The sequence below is a fragment of the Pinus tabuliformis genome, chromosome 5_2 (assembly GCF_031772625.1).
Source record: "Pinus tabuliformis cultivar Carrire ecotype Pingquan chromosome 5_2, CPIR1, whole genome shotgun sequence".
Taxonomy (NCBI): domain Eukaryota; kingdom Viridiplantae; phylum Streptophyta; class Pinopsida; order Pinales; family Pinaceae; genus Pinus; species Pinus tabuliformis.
The window spans coordinates 537615264-537633690 of NC_142306.1; the positions used below are offsets into that span (position 1 = coordinate 537615264).

The 18427-nt window shown below is 42.0% G+C and overlaps 1 protein-coding gene across 1 annotated transcript in view; it reads right to left on the minus strand.

Moving 5' to 3' along the window:
* LOC149160089 (uncharacterized) overlaps positions 1 to 18211 on the minus strand; it is a 52926-nt gene extending 34715 nt beyond the window's left edge. Inside the window, exon 1 of the mRNA XM_089434508.1 lies at positions 17122 to 18211. Within this exon, the coding sequence (XP_089290634.1) occupies positions 17122 to 18211 (1090 nt within the window). The remainder of the gene's footprint in view (positions 1 to 17121) is intronic.
* Between the last annotated feature and the right edge of the window lie 216 nt (positions 18212 to 18427).

Below are 18427 nucleotides of genomic sequence, written 5' to 3' on the forward strand. Positions count from 1 at the left end.
GAGACCATGATGATAAGAAGGTATGGTCGCAGCCATCCCAAAGACTCAGGTATGGGCGCAGCCATCCATCAATGAGTCATGCAATAATAATCCACAAAATCGCAGCCTGGTTTGTAACAGACAAAAACCAGGGTCTTGCGCTCCATCCCAACCCAAACAAAGTACAAGTCCAAGCATGTGAATACATGGGCTGAAGTCGAACATGCATGAACATCGTCTGATTACCAGCCAATAATGAAAACTGTTAACAGACGCGAGAGGTACCACCAATAATGACAATGGTCCTCAAGGTACTTATAGGTACAATCCGCGGTGTGTGAATCAATGAGCTGGTGTCGAACACCCGCAGAATCATCCGATCGGAGGCAAATGATGAAAACCTCACGTCGAACACGAAGAACCTGCCATTAGGGCATGCAGGCTCCAAGGCACCTGAAGGGAGTCTCTAGGTCACTTTCCTGGATAATGAGCTGAAGTCAACAGGAAGTAACCTTAATCGAAGGTGGGCCATGATGTTTCCCACATCATCGACACGAGACAGAGAAGGATAAAATGTTTTGTGTGAGACATCAGAGGGAGGTGGTAAGCTTGCAGAGGCCAACTTCTCTTGAACATATCGGCGGCACAACAGTGGATCTGGCAGTATCTGACATCAAATGAGTAGAGGTCATAGTGACAAGGCAATGAGCAGATGAGAGGTCAAATAGGATAACCCAAACCCACGGAAGCTAGTGTAAAACAAGATGAGAAATCCCCACCCAGACACGAATGCAGAAGAGTGCCATGTTCAAGAGCGACATACTGCCAACACGACCATTATTACAGTTTCATTTTCCCCACCATTTCTGGCAGGTACCCCGATTATTTTTGGAGGACAAGCTTGACGGGGATAGCATATGCTTGGAAAGTGTCATTTCGACGGGATCCGATGTCATTGAGTTTTAACGAGTCTGACAAAGGAAGAACTCGGCGTCTTTTCTCGTTTAGAGAGTCTGAAAAGACAGCGGAAAAGAAAACTCCAGGTGGGTCCTTTTTCATAAAGTTGTGTCTCTCGAGCCCGAAAAAGTATAAAACAATGCTCGAAAGAACCGCCCGACTAGTATGATCGAGGAGTACTTTTCGTAAGTAGTGACTTCGACCTGAAAAAGTAGAAAAGCGGTCAGAAGCACGTCGTTTTGGAGCCAATAACGAGTTCGAAACGACAAGAACCCGACAATCTTTTTAGTTTAAACGGTCGAAAAAAGAGCTTAAAGGCGACCGCCTCTCGCTTTTTTTAACGAGATGAGAGGGAGACTCGGCTATCTTTTCATCTTTAAATGGTTAGAAAAGAGTTGAAAGCAGACCTCCATATTTATTCTCTTTAACAAGTTAAAAAGGGAAAAATACTCGGCAATCTTTTCACATTTTACGAGTCAGAAAAGAGCTTAAAGGTGACTCGTCCTAGAGGAACGAGTGGTATAAAGGGTAGCAACTGGTTCCGATAATGGTGGAACTGCTCAAAACATGTAATGGTCAAGGAGCTGGCTAATAAAACCACTCATTGCTGCAGTTCCTCAGGGAAGGAAAAACAACCAAGTGAAAGCATATGATCGGCCAAAGAGATGGTGGCAATGGAATGAAATAACCAAGGCTCATCTAGCAGAATTTAGCAGATAAAAATGGCAATCACGAGATGTAAATCGGGTATGGGTTCATTTTTACACAAGCTTGAACCATGGAGAACTTTGCTTGGATTCGGTTTCATGTTTACACAAGCTTGAAATGAAAAACTATGCTTGATATGAGTTCGCATGCCCCCAGCATAATGATGCAAAACAAGGTACATGCCCCCCCAAGCTTCATTGCATTCAACAAAGTGGATGGAATGAAGGTTCACTCTCGAGATCTATGAAAGACTCGACTTGTAGTTTACGAGATCTTAATCAAAAGACTCTATTTAGAAAGGGATTAGTTTCACCTTTTAATGAGGTTGACACAGTAAAAGAACGATCCTCATAACCCTTGTTTCATTTTTTAATGAGCTTGACACAAGATCAGGAACTATGCTCGGACTAAGCCTAGTTTCATTTTTTAAGGAGCTTGACATAGGAAAGGAACTATGCTCCGACCAAACCTAGTTTCATTTTTTAAGGAGCTTGACACCGGAAAAGAACTATGCTCCACCAGACCCAGTTTCATTTTTTAAGGAGCTTGACATAGGAAAGGGAACTATGCTCCACCCGAACTTCATCATAATGAACAGGAAGTCGGTGCTTCCAAGAGTGTTACTCCCGGTGAAAGGACCACATCTTGGAAGTCAGGACCTAATGCCCCCAGGACACTATGCACGACGGTGTCATAACTGGATACAGGCACGGGGTAGGTGGCCACGTAGTTGATCTGCGGTGGGGCAGATACAACTGGTGGATAAAAAATAGGAGGGGACGACAACTGCGCAGGAGGCATTGGGGGACTAACGAATGACAATTGATCGATAGTCACAATTCTTCCATCGTGCGGAAAGCAAACCACACAGAAAAGCGAAGAAACGAGGGCCCCCATGGCGTAAACATAGTCGCGACCAAGGAGAAGACTAAAGTCTAAAACACCTTGGGTAACCAAGACGTCTATATAGACGGTTTTGCCTCCCAATGTAATAGGGAACTTCAGGAGAACTCCTAGAGATGGACAGGCTATTCCGTCGAAAGCCAACTGATTTTGAGTGACTAGCCCAAGCTGCGGGGAACCTAAGGCTTGCCAAGTAGTGTACGGCATAAGACTGACAGACACCCCTTCATCCAAAACAGTGCCAGGTACTGCCATAGCACAGGCATGTATTGTGATCTGGAAAGGCATATGGGATGGAAGGCGACCGGCGATCAGGCGATTCCAATCAAAGGAAGCGACCAGACTACTTGGTGGGGGAATCGTATGATTGCCCCCATGTGCCAAAGGAACCGAAGGAGAGCCTTCGGGAGCAGCTGGGTTAGGAGAGTCATTTCGGGACTCAGGAGAATCAGAAGAGACGAGAAGAACATGGACGTGATTCTCTTCCGAAATAGAGTGAGCGAGCGGCAGACTCGAGTCGACACTCTTTCCAACCAATGGTTGGTCTGGAACAGGCTGAACACAGCCGGGTATGGGAAGAGGGGCCTGGACAAGAGAAGAATGTGAACCAATCTCATTGTCGGGAGGCAGATGATCTGCAGCTGCAGAAAGACGTTGATATCCAACGGGGAGTTGGGGTGAAGGAGCTGTAAGACTTTCCAAGACAACAAAGGCTTTATCCATTAGTGGATAGAGGTGAAGGGGATGATTACCTTCACAAAGTCTACAGGGGATTCGAATCTTCCCTTTTCCCTTACCATTCCCAACTGATAAGGTAGCATCGCCGTGAGCTTCAGAGGACGATGAGGGGCGGGCCGGATCGCGAGACCATACTTCTAGTACCCTGGGAATGCCAGGACAATCGCGAAGAAGATGGTCCTCCTTGCATAATCGACAAGGAAACTTAACCTTCCACGGAGGAGCAGAAGGTGGCCCGACTTCAGGTATACTCGGAGTAAGAGCTGTACTTCTAGCCTCTCCCTTGGGAGCCTTCTTCTTCTTGGTCCTCTTCTTCTTCTTCTTAGCCACCTGGTTATTCGAATCGAGACTTTCACCAGGCGAAGTACAAGAGGAAGACGTAGAAGTAGGCGTCGAAGGGGAGAGATCCACCTTAGGATCAACATGATGTTGTTCAGGTGGAGGGACCGATGGACTAGCAGCCGATACGGCAGGGACCAAAGAGGTTGAAAACAACCAAACAGGCAACCCGAAAGTTAAGCCCGGAAGGGATAACGTTGCCATATAAGGAGCACCGACATTCCCGAGAGGAGGGAAATGACCAGGATTCCCGTCAGGAGGGGAACTTGGGTTGGTGAACCCCGGAAAAGTTGCCATGGCAAACAAAAAGAAACCTACTCAAGCTAACGCACACAAGATCTAACCAGGTAACGTTAATCGTGGCCAAATAAATTTTAAAACGCAAAGACACAACTTGACCTTTTCATGTTTTAAGAGTCGAGAAAAGGACGAAAAGATGACTCTAGTCTCCTTCGAATGTTTAATGAGCACGAAGTGACACGACGCTCACTGGCACCTTTTCTTTTAAGGAGTCCGAAAAGGATCAAAAGTGACTACTCTGGAGACTCTAGGCAAAGGGTTTACCAAGCAATCCGTAAAACTGCTTATACACCTTGGCAATCGTATGAGAACCAAGGACTTTCTGTACTGCAGTCAATCTTCCCGAATGCTGTGTTCGGTGCGTTACGGTTCACAGGGTGGCAGACTCGGCTTCCTATGGATCAAGGATAAAAGCCTAGTGGGGTCTCCCTATATACGCGACGGTACGTTGGAGCACAGTCTGTGTTAGACCACTATCGAGTCACAGAAGGAGGAATCACCCAACCGTAATGTGAAACAATAGTGACTATGTTTAAAGACGCCGGAACACATCTCTAACCTAGACCTCTAGATGTTTGCGTTAAGTTCCAATGCGTTTTTAGGTTTATTCAGTTTATTTTATGGTTGATCTTGAATTAAGTTTCGGTTTCAGGCCTTATCGTGTGATCTCTCACAATTACCTAGATGCAAACTACATGCCAAAGAATACCATTTCGTTCGATGAATTCTAACTATGAGAGGGTTAAGAGTTTTCAATCAAACAAAACGAACTCAAACAATCAAACAATCTAATGCAGCTAATGACAAAGAAATGAAATTTTTCTTTTGAGAACACAAATCAATGAAATGCTCTTCTTTTCATTAACTATTGAATGCAAAAGACATTAGTTTGATTTCTTTTCCAATGGCACTGTGCACTTTAAAATGAATTTTGAGAGACAGCAACACCGAGTAAAAAGAAGTAAAATCACTCAATGACGAACACAACAAGCGTGAAAAGAGCTGATTGAACCCCAACAACTGTGATCTGTGTCTGGGTAGTGAAACAATCCGAGGATCGGTTCAATGGCAATCACCTCAAACAAACAAGCAAAGAAAGCAAAAAGAGGAAGGTTTCCGCAATAACAAAGACGAGCAGCAACGAATCTTTGTGAACAAGTGATGAAACAAGGTCAATCCAATGACAACGAGATGATGGAACTAGGTCACGGGACACAAAAACAAGATTTGTCCGACAAGACTTCGCAAGCAAGTGTTTCATAATTCAAACAATAAAGATCAAATCATAAACCAAGTAGAAAGAGTAGGAGATAGTCAAACCAACAGGCTCAGGAGGCAAAATTGAAACAAATTCAATTTTACAGGATCAGTGCGGGTAGCGCTCAGCAACAATGCGCTGACAAGAGGTCACGCGTAGCAACAAAGTGCTGTCAGCGTGGAAGAACACGACTTAAGCGCGCTGGTTCGATTTCAGAACCGTTGCGACTGTTTTACGTACAAGCGCGATGACAACGGGGTCAAAGAGACAGCTATGCGCTGTCAGCGCGACTGTTTTGATATAAACCGCGCTGAGGCTAAAAAAGAGGCAGAATCAAGCCAAAAACTCCCAAACCAAGGCCAGAACTCTTAAGACAATTGATACACCTCCCAGACTGAACCAGGAAGTCTAAAAGCAGAGAACTAATCCCCAATTTTGAAAAGAGAGTAACAATCAAACTCAAACACAAGAATGAACAAAAAGAGACAAAGGCCAGCTCCCCAGCGGAGTCGCCAAATTGTTGGAGAGGTAAATCCCCTCTATGGATAGAGGTGATCCCTACTAGCCCAGAATGGGTCTAGCAACAATCAATCAATGCTACTGTGCAAGTTCCTAATTGCAAATAAAAGAGAGGCAATGAACACCTACTTGGATTCCAACGCTATTGTTTGATGAAGAGATGTCGCTCTCGCTCCTTCGCTCTAGCCGGTCACGATCCTCCACGATCTCCGTGAATAGATACCTGCACACACAAAGAGAAAGACAAACACAAGTGTGAAATCTAATAAAGCAATTGTACATCAGTCAGAAAGGATGTAATTCACATTAACCATTACAAAGACAAATGAGAATGGAACCATAACAGTAGTCATCTATTATTAATCAATAACAGAGAAAGGTACAACCAAAGTTCTGATGTTGAGTCCTTCTCTAGAGGGTCCAGCCAGCAAGTCTCTTAAGAATTCACCCTTGGAGGTAGATTCTCCCAAAACAAAGCTCTCTCTCACACAAGAAATACTCACAACCTTCCTTAAACTTCCTCTAGCAAATCCACACTTGTCACACCAATTACCTACTAGCAGCAGCAGTCTAAGCACTATGAATTCCACACTATCCAAACTAGCTGCTCATGGCAATGGTGGAGGTTTAAATAGGAGAAGGGGTCTCCATGAATGATGGGAGGATAAGCTTATCTTCAAGGAAGGTGGTTTCAAATGACGAACAGACATGCCATAGAAGGGAGGGCGATACTCACAAGGCCAACAACCAAGTCTGGAATCATCTGGAAGGCTGGCTGTTGGAACAAATTCGCCCAAACTGGATTAGCGCGGGTGCATAACTAGACTAGAGCGCTGACAGCGCATCATAATAACGGAGCAGGCTGTGTCAGCGTGGCTCAATACTTTCATAAGATGAGCTGGCTCATGAAATTCGACCAGTGCGGAAAACCCGTGTGCTTCCGTGCTGGCAGCGCATCAGTTACATTATCAACCGCCAGTCAGCGCGATTATTTTAATAACAGTCGCGCTGATGAAATAAACTTTGGCAAAGTGGGTCATTTGACCAGTTTAGAGAGCATGAGCATGGTGCATTTGATTTCATGACACAGTAGGGAGACTGACAGGGAGACAGTGACAAATTACTGCGTAACACTATGTGTAGATGATTTACCATGGGAAGATCTCCATCACAGATATTCATTTTTAACTGAGGATGATCATTTTGAAAATGATTTCTCATCAATCTTTACGACCAAATATGTCAAGGAACCTCAGAATCCAATGAAACATCCCGATTCAGAGTTAAATTTGGGAAACATCTCTCGAACTATTCCCATTGACATTTCGGTTAAGCTCGGAATTGTTGAGAACATTCATATAGGTGCCTCGTGTAGAGATGACGAAATTCAATTATATAAGGCCCTATTTCAAGAATTACGCGACGTGTTTGCCTGGTCCTATGAGGAAATGCCAGGAATTGATCCTGCAATTGTTGTTCATGAGATCAAGACTTACCCGGATGCTAAACCCATCCGGCAACGTTTGCGTCAGATTCACCCACGAAAAGTTGCTGCAATTAAAGCAGAAGTTGAAAAACTATTGAAAGCAGGTTTCATTTATCCGATCCCGTTAACAGATTGGGTATCGAATATTGTTCCGGTTAACAAAAAACAGGGAACAATAAGAATATGCATCAACTATAGGGACATTAATCGAGCTTGTCCAAAGGACAACTACCCAACTCCTTATATCGATCAAATCATTGATGATTTTTCCGGCAGGGAGATATTTTCCTTTATGGATGGTTTTTCCGGATACAATCAAATCAACATTCTACCTGCCGATAAACCAAAAACTACTTTTATTTGTCCATGGGGGACATTTGCTTATTGTAAATTACCTTTTGGGCTTAAGAATGCCGGAGCAACTTTTCAGAGGGCGATGTCTTATGCGTTTCATGACATTAAGCACATTGTGCAACCCTATCTCGATGACTTGCCTGCTCATTCACTACATCGATCTGATCACCTCGTCCACTTACGAGCAACCTTTATGAGGTGTAGGCATTATTGCATTCGGTTGAACCCACACAAATGTGTCTTCTGTATAGAAACGGGTCGATTGCTGGGATTTGTAGTTTCGAAAACTGGCATTCGCGTTGATCCCTCGAAGGTCGAAGCTAATATCAATTTGCCTCCTCCTTCGAGTCTTCGCCAACTCCAAAGTTTGCAGTGGAAAGAAAAATTTTTACGACGATTCATTCCTAACTACGCCGAGGTTACAAAGGGTTTTACACAGTTGTTGAAACAAAATACTCAATTTTCTTGGGATGAGATAGCTCAGAAATCTTTTGATGCACTCAAACACGCGTTGACCCATGCACTGTTGTTGCATCCTCCCAACTACAACCAGGATTACTTTTTGTATCTCGCCGCATCCCATTCCACCATTGGAATGGTCTTAGTTCAGGAAGATGAATTCGGAACAGAACATGTGATATATTACCTTAGTTGAACGTCAAATCCAACTGAGCTAAAATACTCACATGTGGAGAAATTGGCATTGGCAGCCGTTCAAGATGTCCAACGTTTTCGTCACTACATTTTACTACGTAAAACTACAGTCATTTCGGATTGCAACCCTATGATCTACATCTTGACCAAACAATTTCTAGGGGGAAAGTACTCTAAATGGATCGTTATCCTGCAAGAGTTCGATTTGGAATTTGAGAAATCCAAGTCTAAGAAATCTTTAGTTTTCGCGGAGTTAATGTGTGACTTCCCGCATGCTGACACGGAAACTGTGGCGGAGGAGCCCATTGCGGACGAATCCTTATTTCTAATCAGTACTTTGGATCCATGGTATGGGGATATCATCGTCTATCTCCAGACCCAATCCTTTCGGACAAAAATTTCAAGGTCGGAACGTCGGAAAATTCGATTCCAGTCCCAACAATTCAAAATTATTGGAGATACTCTTTATCGTCATGGGGCGGACTCTATTTTTCGACGTTGCTTAACTCACGAAGAAGCTGAAAGGGTTCTAAATGGCTGTCACTCTGGGGCATGTGGCGGTCATATGTCTGGGTATGCCACAGCCCAAAATATTTTGCGCGCTGGCTACTTCTGGCCGTCCTTGTTTAAAGATTGTATTACGGCGGTCCTAAAATGCCACAACTGCCAGATTTTTTATCGTAAGATGCACGCTCCATCTGCTCCTCTCCACCCTATAATTGCCGTTGGTCCTTTTACTAAATGGGGTATTGATTTTATTACATGTAACCCTCACTCGGCCGGGGGGCATGCGTATACCATCCTTGCGGTAGATTATTTTACTAAGTGGGCTGAGGCAATGCCTACATTCGAAGCAGACGGCAAGACAACTGCAATTTTCATGTCCAATCATATAATTGCTAGGTTTGGTGTCCCGCAAGCGATAATCACTGATCATGGGCGCCATTTTCGAAACGTTATGATGATAGAACTTACAGGCCAGCTTCGCTTGCGTCACGATAGCTCAACTCCTTATTATCCACAAGCTAACGGTCTGGTTGAGTCCATCAACAAAGTTTTAGTTATCATGATCTGATGAATCATTGGCATTCATCAGTTGAATTGGCACAACATGCTATTTTCAGCGCTTTGGGCGTACCGAACCTCAGTGAAAACATCAACAGGGTTCACTCCTTTCCAACTAGTTTATGGTTTGGAAGTTGTGCTACCCATTGAATGCGAAATCCTGTCACTGCAAATGGCCATCGAGTTACTTCCAGCTACTTCTGAAGAGGAAAAGCGTTTATTATACTTAGCTCAATTAGATGATAATTGACGTGATGCTGCATTGGCAATCGAGACTCACGCAAAATGTATGAAAGCTCAGTATGATCGAAATGTGACCCCTCAAAATTTTTCGGAAGGAGACCTAATGTTATTCTATGATCAAGCTAATTATAAATTAGGTGCTGGAAAATTCGTTCCTATGTGGCATGGGCCCTATATTGTTAAGCGAAAGCTAGCAAAAGGGGCCTATGAGTTGGTAGACTTTGATGGGGACTCTTTGGGTAAACCCAGAAATGGATTTTACTTGAAGAGGTACTATGCTTAAAAGAATGGGTATGGAGATTTTTAGTTCGGTTAGTTTTTCTTTCTAGCAAGTGTGTTTTAGTTTAAAAAGTGTGCTTAGCTTAGAGATTGTTTTTCGTCATTATTCTGGCTTATCTTGGTTTTACTCTTGATATTGCAGATGTCGATGCCTCTTCAAACATACATTGGATTTGTTGATGGTGCTTGTCATAGTACACGGAACATTTCTTCCGCAGCTTGGGTTATCTATTCGCCCTCTGAACTTGTTGTATTACAGCTTAATAGAGTGTATGCCATTAGAAATCCAGTGTTACTGAGATTATTTTTGAGAGTGCGTCTCTTGGAACGTGAATTTGATTATATTGAATATCAGCATATTCCAAGGTCTTTGAATACATTAGCAGATGCAATTTCTTCTCGAATGTTAAGTAGACATTTGCAATAATCATACATGTAAATTTAAAAACATTTCATCACACATGTTTAACAAGATAAGCCGGCAATAGTGATATATATATATAGGAGTGTGTCAAAAAATACATCGTCTTCGATCATAGGTTGAAAAACACCTTATGATCGGCAAAAATGATAAGGACAAAAAACAAAAATGTCACATGTGCCCACGAAAGGCGATCATCCTATCACTGGTGATGATCTCTATAAGAAACCACTGCCCGAGCCACCTTGCAAAGGAACCTCCTAAAAGGTCACGGGACTCCAATCACATAGCGCTGAAGTTGACGAGGAATGTCGTCGATAGTAGTCTCAGGAATATCTCCTGTCAAACGCTCAAGATGACTCTCCAACTCAGCCAAAACCTCTGCTGATTCGTCCTATGGGGCTGGCGCGGGTGCAACTGGTTGCCTCCTCTCGAAAGGCCGGAGAGCGGCTGGTTGTTGTGGACCCACATCTACATTCGAAATTTTTACTATCAGTTTTGAGACGATGAAAAATATAAAAAAAAAATTAAATAAGGAAAGTTGAAAAGGATTTTACCTGACTCGTCCCACTGCTCTCCTGGTGGAAGAACCATGTCTGGGTCACCACGGAAATCTATCCCACCGTAAGGGAAGTCCTGAATGCGAAAAACCTGGTTTTCCAACCATTGGAAATACTCAGGTTTGAACCGAGCAACCTCTGTCCTCTCGTCCAGGTGACGGGCCATGACTGCAACCCATTGCATCAGTTTGGGCTCTCGAGGAAGCCCAGCTCCAACAACAAGATGCTGTGGGATCAGCATAGGAACCCTCTCCAGGCCAAAACTCATGACCAAAGCCCCATAACCAAAGGTCTTTAGTCGTCCGTTCTTGGCCCTGGTCAGTTGGCCTTTCACATTGGCCAACACAGCATTGCACAAGTTGAAGATGGTGCCCTAAAAGCAATCAACTGCAATACACATCTGGGATCCGGTGGCAACATGTAATGCGGCAGCTCTGCAAAGTCTGGTGACAGTAAACGCAATCACCATGAGCTCAAGACGGGACATGGTCTTTATGTCTATCCCTTTGTCTTTAGCCTGGCTGTGGCAGTACTCTAGCCGGAGGCTATCAACAGACTGGCCACCTGGCCTAGTCCCGAATAGAGTCAAGTCCTCGCCTCTCTTAGGCAAACCAGTCAAGAAATAAATATCCTCGAGCTCGATTTCGAGCTGGTGTCCACCAATGAAAAAACACTGGTCCTGTACGCTCCGCCACTGTAAGAAATCTACCTGAGCCCTCATGCCAGGAATGGTCTAGAACTTGTACAGTCTGCATGCCCTCAAAGCATCAAGTGAAGGCTGATGATTCCATGCGGCGGTATCCACGTCCTCATGCTCCCGTTCTCGCCAATCTAGCATGATATATTCTCTGCATCAAGTATAAAGATTAATTAGATTGCTAGAAAACTTTTTGATTGGTCCATTTTTGAGGAATTTTAAGTTCAAAACCCTTGCTGCGGGGTATGCACCCTCCACGTTAGACACAGTGCGTGGGTCCGCACTTTGTCTACACGGAAGGTGCGGACCCCAAGCTTTTTCCCAATGGAGAAAAAGTCGGGGTCCGCGGGTCCGCAATGGTAAACCTACGGACCTCCGCGCGCGGGTTTTGCACCTAAAAACTCTCCCAAAAAACAAAATGAGGGGCTAAATCAAAAAACTAAATGGTTGAAAATGAAGAGTAAGGTGATGTGGATTACCTGGAGAAGACGGCACTCGATTCCGACGGTTGGATTTTCCACAATCTTCACGGGAAGTTTTCTAAGCAAAAGCACTATTTTCTCAACCAAACTCAAACGGTAAAAATGAATTGACAAAGGCCCTTTTTATAAGTTTTTTGAGTAAATAAATCGCAAATTTGTTTATGTTTCACTTTGAAAAGGTATTTTGCAATGCTTTTATCCATTTCAAACAGGTATGAGTAATGTTTGTGTCTTTGTGCAGAATACAGGATTATTCTGGCGAAATCTATCATTTTCAACAAAAAAAACAAGTAGAGTCATCTTTAAGCCCTTTTCTGACTCCTAAAACATGAAAAGATTGCCGGGCATTTCTTTTAAACTCGTTAAAATGGAATTAAAAGATGGTCCACTTACAGCTATTTTCCGACCGTAAAAAACATGAAAAGATTGCCGGATTTTTGTCGTTTCAAATTCGATATTAGTTATGAAACGACATGTCATTGATCACTTTTTTGCTTTTTCGGGTCAGTGACACTAATAACGAAAAGTACTCCTTGGTTGTAAAAGATCAAGCGGTTCTCTCAAGTATTATTTTATACTTTTTCGGGCTTGGGAGACACAAATTTACGAAAAAGGTCAACCCTGGAGTTTTCTTAAGTTTTTTCAGACTCTCTAAAATTGAAAAACACTGAGTTTCTCCTATACTGGACTTGTTAAAATTTCACATTAAAGGACCTGTTCAATTACAAACAGGAACGAACCACTCCTTAGGGTTCGAATTTAAACTAAGTTGGACTCATCCGAAGGATGAGCTTATAACCAGGCAAATGTTATCCTCCTCAAGCTTGTCAAAAATAAAGAGGTACTTGCCAGAAATGGTGGGGGAAAAGAGAGGAAAATGAGTCTGTTTGTCATACTTTGTAACCCCTCTTGAACACGACACTTTTATTCACCTGGGTTGGGAAACCCTTTGCCTAATAGTTGATCAAACCACATTGAAAGTCTTCAGCCGGTTTCTGGGTATTAACTTTGGGTCAGTTGTCACCAAGCCATCTGTCGTGTCGTTATGTGTTCAAGAGGTCACTGCCAATAAGCCATTCATCTACAAAATATCTGTCATCCATCTTGACCATCCTTGAGTCAGTCCTTGCAACAAAATTTCTTCAACTTGATCTATGATTTCGTGTTGTGGGCTTCCCTGCAACGGATCGCTTTCTATCGACTTCAGTTCATTATCTAGAAAGATGATCTAGAGATCGTCAATACCTTGGGGTCTGCATGCCTCAATGGCAGGTTTCTCGCCTTTGACGACAGTTTACATCATTGACTTTCGATCAAAGGATTCCATGATATGTTCGACATTAACACATTTACTCACGTCTCGTGGATTGTACTGAGTGCTTTGAGAGCCATTGACATCACTGGTGGTTTCTCTCACACTTGTTAACAGTTTACATCATTGACTGGTAATCAAGTGGTTTCTACCATGTTCGACATCAACACATTTATTCGCATGGATAGAATCGTACTGTTTCGGGAAGTAGAAATGAAGACCCTGGATCTAGTTTCCACCATCCAGGCTGCGAGGAATTTTGTACTCATTATGTTGTGGACTATTCATAAAATATGGTTGCGTCCATACTATGTTCACACGAGTCTATACTTATGATGTTTCACAAGATCATTCCTATATCAGAGCAGTAGATAGGTTTCTATTTAGTTTTGATCTGAGTATGGGAATGCCTACCTCAGCGATGATATGATCTCATATATATATCTTGCATTGAATGTTTTTACAGGTTTCGATTGGGCTCTCCACAAGATAATCCTCGAAATGATCAAGTACTTCACTCTTCCGATATGATGAATGAAATCCTCATCTACTACATACTTTGCACTTTAGGGGGCCATCTGTTACACAAAAATATCATCACCATGATTATTTGCAGTCAGTATGGGTCTATCATCACTTGTACTGTCCTCCTAAGCAAGTCTAGAACCTCATCTCTTCAAATCAAGCTTTGGAAGTGGGAGAAAGACATTAAAAATCAATGTAACTCTAGTTCCACACTTTCTCCCATGGTCACCTGCGGTCCCGCACCTTCTGTGTACAAAAAATGCGTACCTACCCGCTCTGTTCCTAACGGTGCAGGTGCGGACCCCTGTGAAAGTCAAAAGGCGCAATTTTTATCTTAAAAAACTCACTTTGGGTTAATTCTAGAGTTTTCTAGAAGGAATTTTGACGTGGATTGTTCGCCCTGAGGTGGTTCATGCATCCCAAAAGAGAAGGAACTAATCCCTTGAGTAAAGGAGCTATCCCTTTGAAGGAGGGCTTTATCCCTTTGAAGGAGGACCTAGTAACTTCCCTCCATTGCACTATAAATACAGGCATTGGGGTGAGGACTAGAGAGGTTAGAAGCTGAACATTTTGAGGGTAAATTCTAGTGAAATTGAGACTCTTTGGTTGAGCTCGAGAGGAGAGATCACATACCTCTTGGTTCTATTGGAGAGTGAGTGAAGCTTGTCAAAGTAGAGGAGACATCTTGTTGGACCCTGGGAGGAGCTTGTACAACGTCAAGGCAAAGGTTGTAAAGTTCTTCTTCTTTGAATTAATACAATCAAACTCATTTTTCTCAACAAGTATCTTATGTTATTTGTTTCATGGACTCCTTGACTTTCATGTTAAATATGTTTCATGCAATTAGTTTTTCAATTGGTTTTTCAGGTGCTATTTAATTTGTTTGCCTTGTTTGTGTTTGCAGATTCGCGAAGAGGAGCTCATTTGGATCAAAGGAGCGAGGGCATCCACAAGCTTGTGTTGGACCAAAGGTAGGCCCTAAAAACCTTTGTTTGCTATTGTTAATTGAAGCATATTTAGAGAAAGATAGTGTTTGGTTGGTTTGCTTGTCGTTAGGTCTTCTTTAGATTCTAGGAAGGTCTATCTTGTCCGCAATATCGACTCATTCCGCGCGACAAGCCACATATTCTGCTTCAGTTGTAGATAAAGCAATTGAACTTTGTTTCTTGCTGAACCAAGACACTAACCTGGAACCCATATAGAATGCACCACCACTAGTGATTTTTCTATCATCAACACTTCCTTCCCAATCTGCATCTATATATGCATGAAGAGTAAGATTTGCATCTCTAGGATACCATAAACCAAAGTCCTGAGTTCCTTGAAGATATTTGAAAATTATTTTAACTACCTGAAGGTGTGATTCCTTTGGGTTTGCCTGGAATCTTCCAACTATTCCTACTGCATGCATAATGTCAGGTTGGGTACCTGTTAGATAAACCAGATTAAGAATCATGGATCTGTAATTTGGTTGATGTACTACTGTTGATTCATCATTTGAGCTGAGACAGCATCCTATTACCAATGGGGTACATACAAGTTTAGAATCTTCCATTCCGTACCTTTTCAAGCTCTGTTTGAGATATTTGGTTTGTGAAAGAAAAATACTATCTTTATTTTGTTGAACTTGTAGACCAAGAAAATAGGTAAGTTCACCAAGCAAGGACATTTCAAATTCTTGTTGCATTACTGAAGCAAAATTATAACTCATGGATTCTTCATTGCTACCAAAAATGATATCATCAACATAAACAATAATAATTAGCAATTTATCAATTTCAATATTTGTATATACATTGCTATTTGCTGAACCTTTTGTAAAACCTTGTTAGTGTAGATATTTGTCAAGGCGGTAATACTAGGCCCTTGGAGCCTGTTTCAGACCATAGAGGGCCTTTTTGAGTCTGCATACAAGTTTTACATCATTTCCAAGAATGAATCCTTCTGGTTGTTCAATATAAACTTCTTCTTCTAAATCTCCATTCAAAACGGATGATTTTACATCCATTTGGTGTACTTTGAATTTCTGAAAGCTAGAAAGAGCAAGAAACATCCTTATGGCTTCAAGTCTGGAAATAGGTGCAAAAGTTTCTTCAAAATCTATACCTTCTTATTGAGAATACCCTTTACAAACAAGTCTAGCCTTGTTTCTAATGACTTCTCCATTTTCATTTAGCTTGTTTTTTAATATCCATTTCGTTCATATAATATTTTTATCATGAGGTCTAGGAACTAATTCCCAAGTATCATTTTTTTCAACTTTCTCAAGTTCTTCATCCATGGCCTTGACCCAACATTCATCTTTGCATGCTTATTTTACATTTTGAGGTTCGGTGGAGGATAGTAATGCTAGATAGCTTGAGGTCCCTGTAATAGTTCTTTTTGTCTATACACCTGCCTCCTTTTCCCCTAAAATTTGAGTTTCTGGATGATTTTTTTGAACATACCTAGATAGAGTCTTTTCTTCTACCATTATCTCTTCTTCTAGTGCTTCATTGGTTTATTCTTAAATATGATTTTGATTTGATGTGGGAAAATAATCCCCATCTTCTTCATTGTCATAATCTTCTGTTGATTTTATCTGTTTTTTATTTTTGCATGCTTCATCAACTACAACATCAATGCTTTCAACATTTTTTCCAAGTCTTTTATTATAACATTTATATCCTTTACTTCTAGAAGAATAACCAAGAAGAATACCTTCATCTTCTTTGGGTTCAAACTTACCAAGTTTTTCATCAGTCCTTTTGATATAACATTTTCTTCCAAAAACTTTAAAGTATTTTATAGTAGGAGTCTTACCATGCCAAAGTTCATGTCGAGTTTGAGTGCTGTTTACCCGAACATTTGCTTGGTTGAGAATGGTTATGACAACGAATGCAACTTCACCCCAGAAGGTTGCAGGAGTTCCAGATTCATCTAGCATAGATCGAGCCATTAGTTGAATTGTTCTGTTCATTCTTTCAACCACACCATTTTGCTGAGGAGTCCTTGCGGTGGAGAATTGCCTTTTTATTTCATGTTATTCACAAAAGTCAAATAATTCATCCAAGGTAAATTCCCCTCCTAGATCAAATCTGAGGCGTTTGATTTCTCGATCTAATTCATTTTCAACCAAAGCTTTGAAGGCTTGTAACTTTTCAAAAGCTTCATCTTTATGCTTGAGAAGACCTATCCAACACATTCTTTTTTCCTTTTTTTTAAATGAAACGAGTATTTTATTTATTAAAGGCCAAAGCCAAGCAAGTATTACAAATCCCTTTCATTGCTTTTCTCTGTTTTTCTAGTGCTCCTAAGGAATGATTGCCATTTTCGGAGTCTCTGCATTTATGCTGATCATACTTTTTTCAAGATTGCATCCTACATTTGCTAACCTGTCTGCTTCAGTGTTTAAATCTCTGAGGATATGGAAGAGCTGTGCTGATGAGAATTCCTTCAATAATCTGTTTACTCTTGCTAGCTGCTTGTTTAAAACTGGGTCTTTGAGACTTTTCTTGTGTATTAGAGACCTTATCAGCAGTTCTGAATCTCCCAAAACTATAATTTCATTTGCATTTCCTTTTCTGGTCAGTTGACAAGCTTTTAATAGACTCAGTGCTTCCGCTTGATTGTTGGTTTGTATCCCAAGTCCCCAACTGAATTCCTCTTTTCTGCCATTCTGAAAGTAAATGACGCCTCCTGCTCCTGATCTGCCTGGGTTTCCTTTCGAAGCCTCATCAAAGAAGATTGTACATTTACCTTGTGACTTCCACCAATTTTGAAAATTGTTCGAGTTGTCTCTGTGCTGCCAGTTTTCCTTGTGGTTTGGGCGGATGATGGCATGAGTAGTTGGCATGGGAGTATAACCTTCCAGCCACGCCTTTTCTTCATTTCTGAGGTTGTTGTCTTTAACGCTAGTTTGTCTCAGAGTTTCCAGGAGGAGATCCTTGGCCTGCCTTGCTACTGCTTCTGCATTTATGTCTTTGTGATTGAAGACAGCTTCATTCCTGGAGAGCCACAACTTCCAACAAACGTATTTCGGTGCAGCAATCCATAACTTGTACCAAAGAGATTTTTCGTTGATGCTGTGGGGGTACCGAGTTTTCCATGTCAAAAACAAATCTGTGATCTGACAGCGTGTTGGGGGACTCACATTCAGCCCTATTAAGAAGCTGTTCCACACTTTCTGTGCGTACTCACAGTCAATAAACAAATGGACTGCTGTTTCTGAAGCGTTCTTGCAGAGGACACAACGATGCGGGCCTGCAAAGTTCCTTTTGCACAAATTGTCTCCGGTCAAGATTTTGTTGTGGAATAAGGTCCAGCTGAAGAAGTTAATCTTGGGAATGCTGAAGCTTTCCCATATCTGTTTCCAAACTGAATCCGGATACTGTGACTCCTGTTTTCCTTGCATTTGAAAGTAGCCTTGTTTGACCGTATACAGAAGAGTCATCAATGAACAAAATAAAGTATTCTTCTCCATGAGGTGACTTTTTCCTTGATGGTCCACATAAGTATGGGCAAGTTCAAGAGGCTTACTAGTTGACCCTTCCTTCTCCATGAAGTGAACTCCATGTTGCCCTCCCTTAAGTATGTATAAGTTGTTTGGAGTTCTTGTACCTGTTATCTCAAAATCAGGCCCTGGAAGGCTGCAGACTGGGAAGACTTC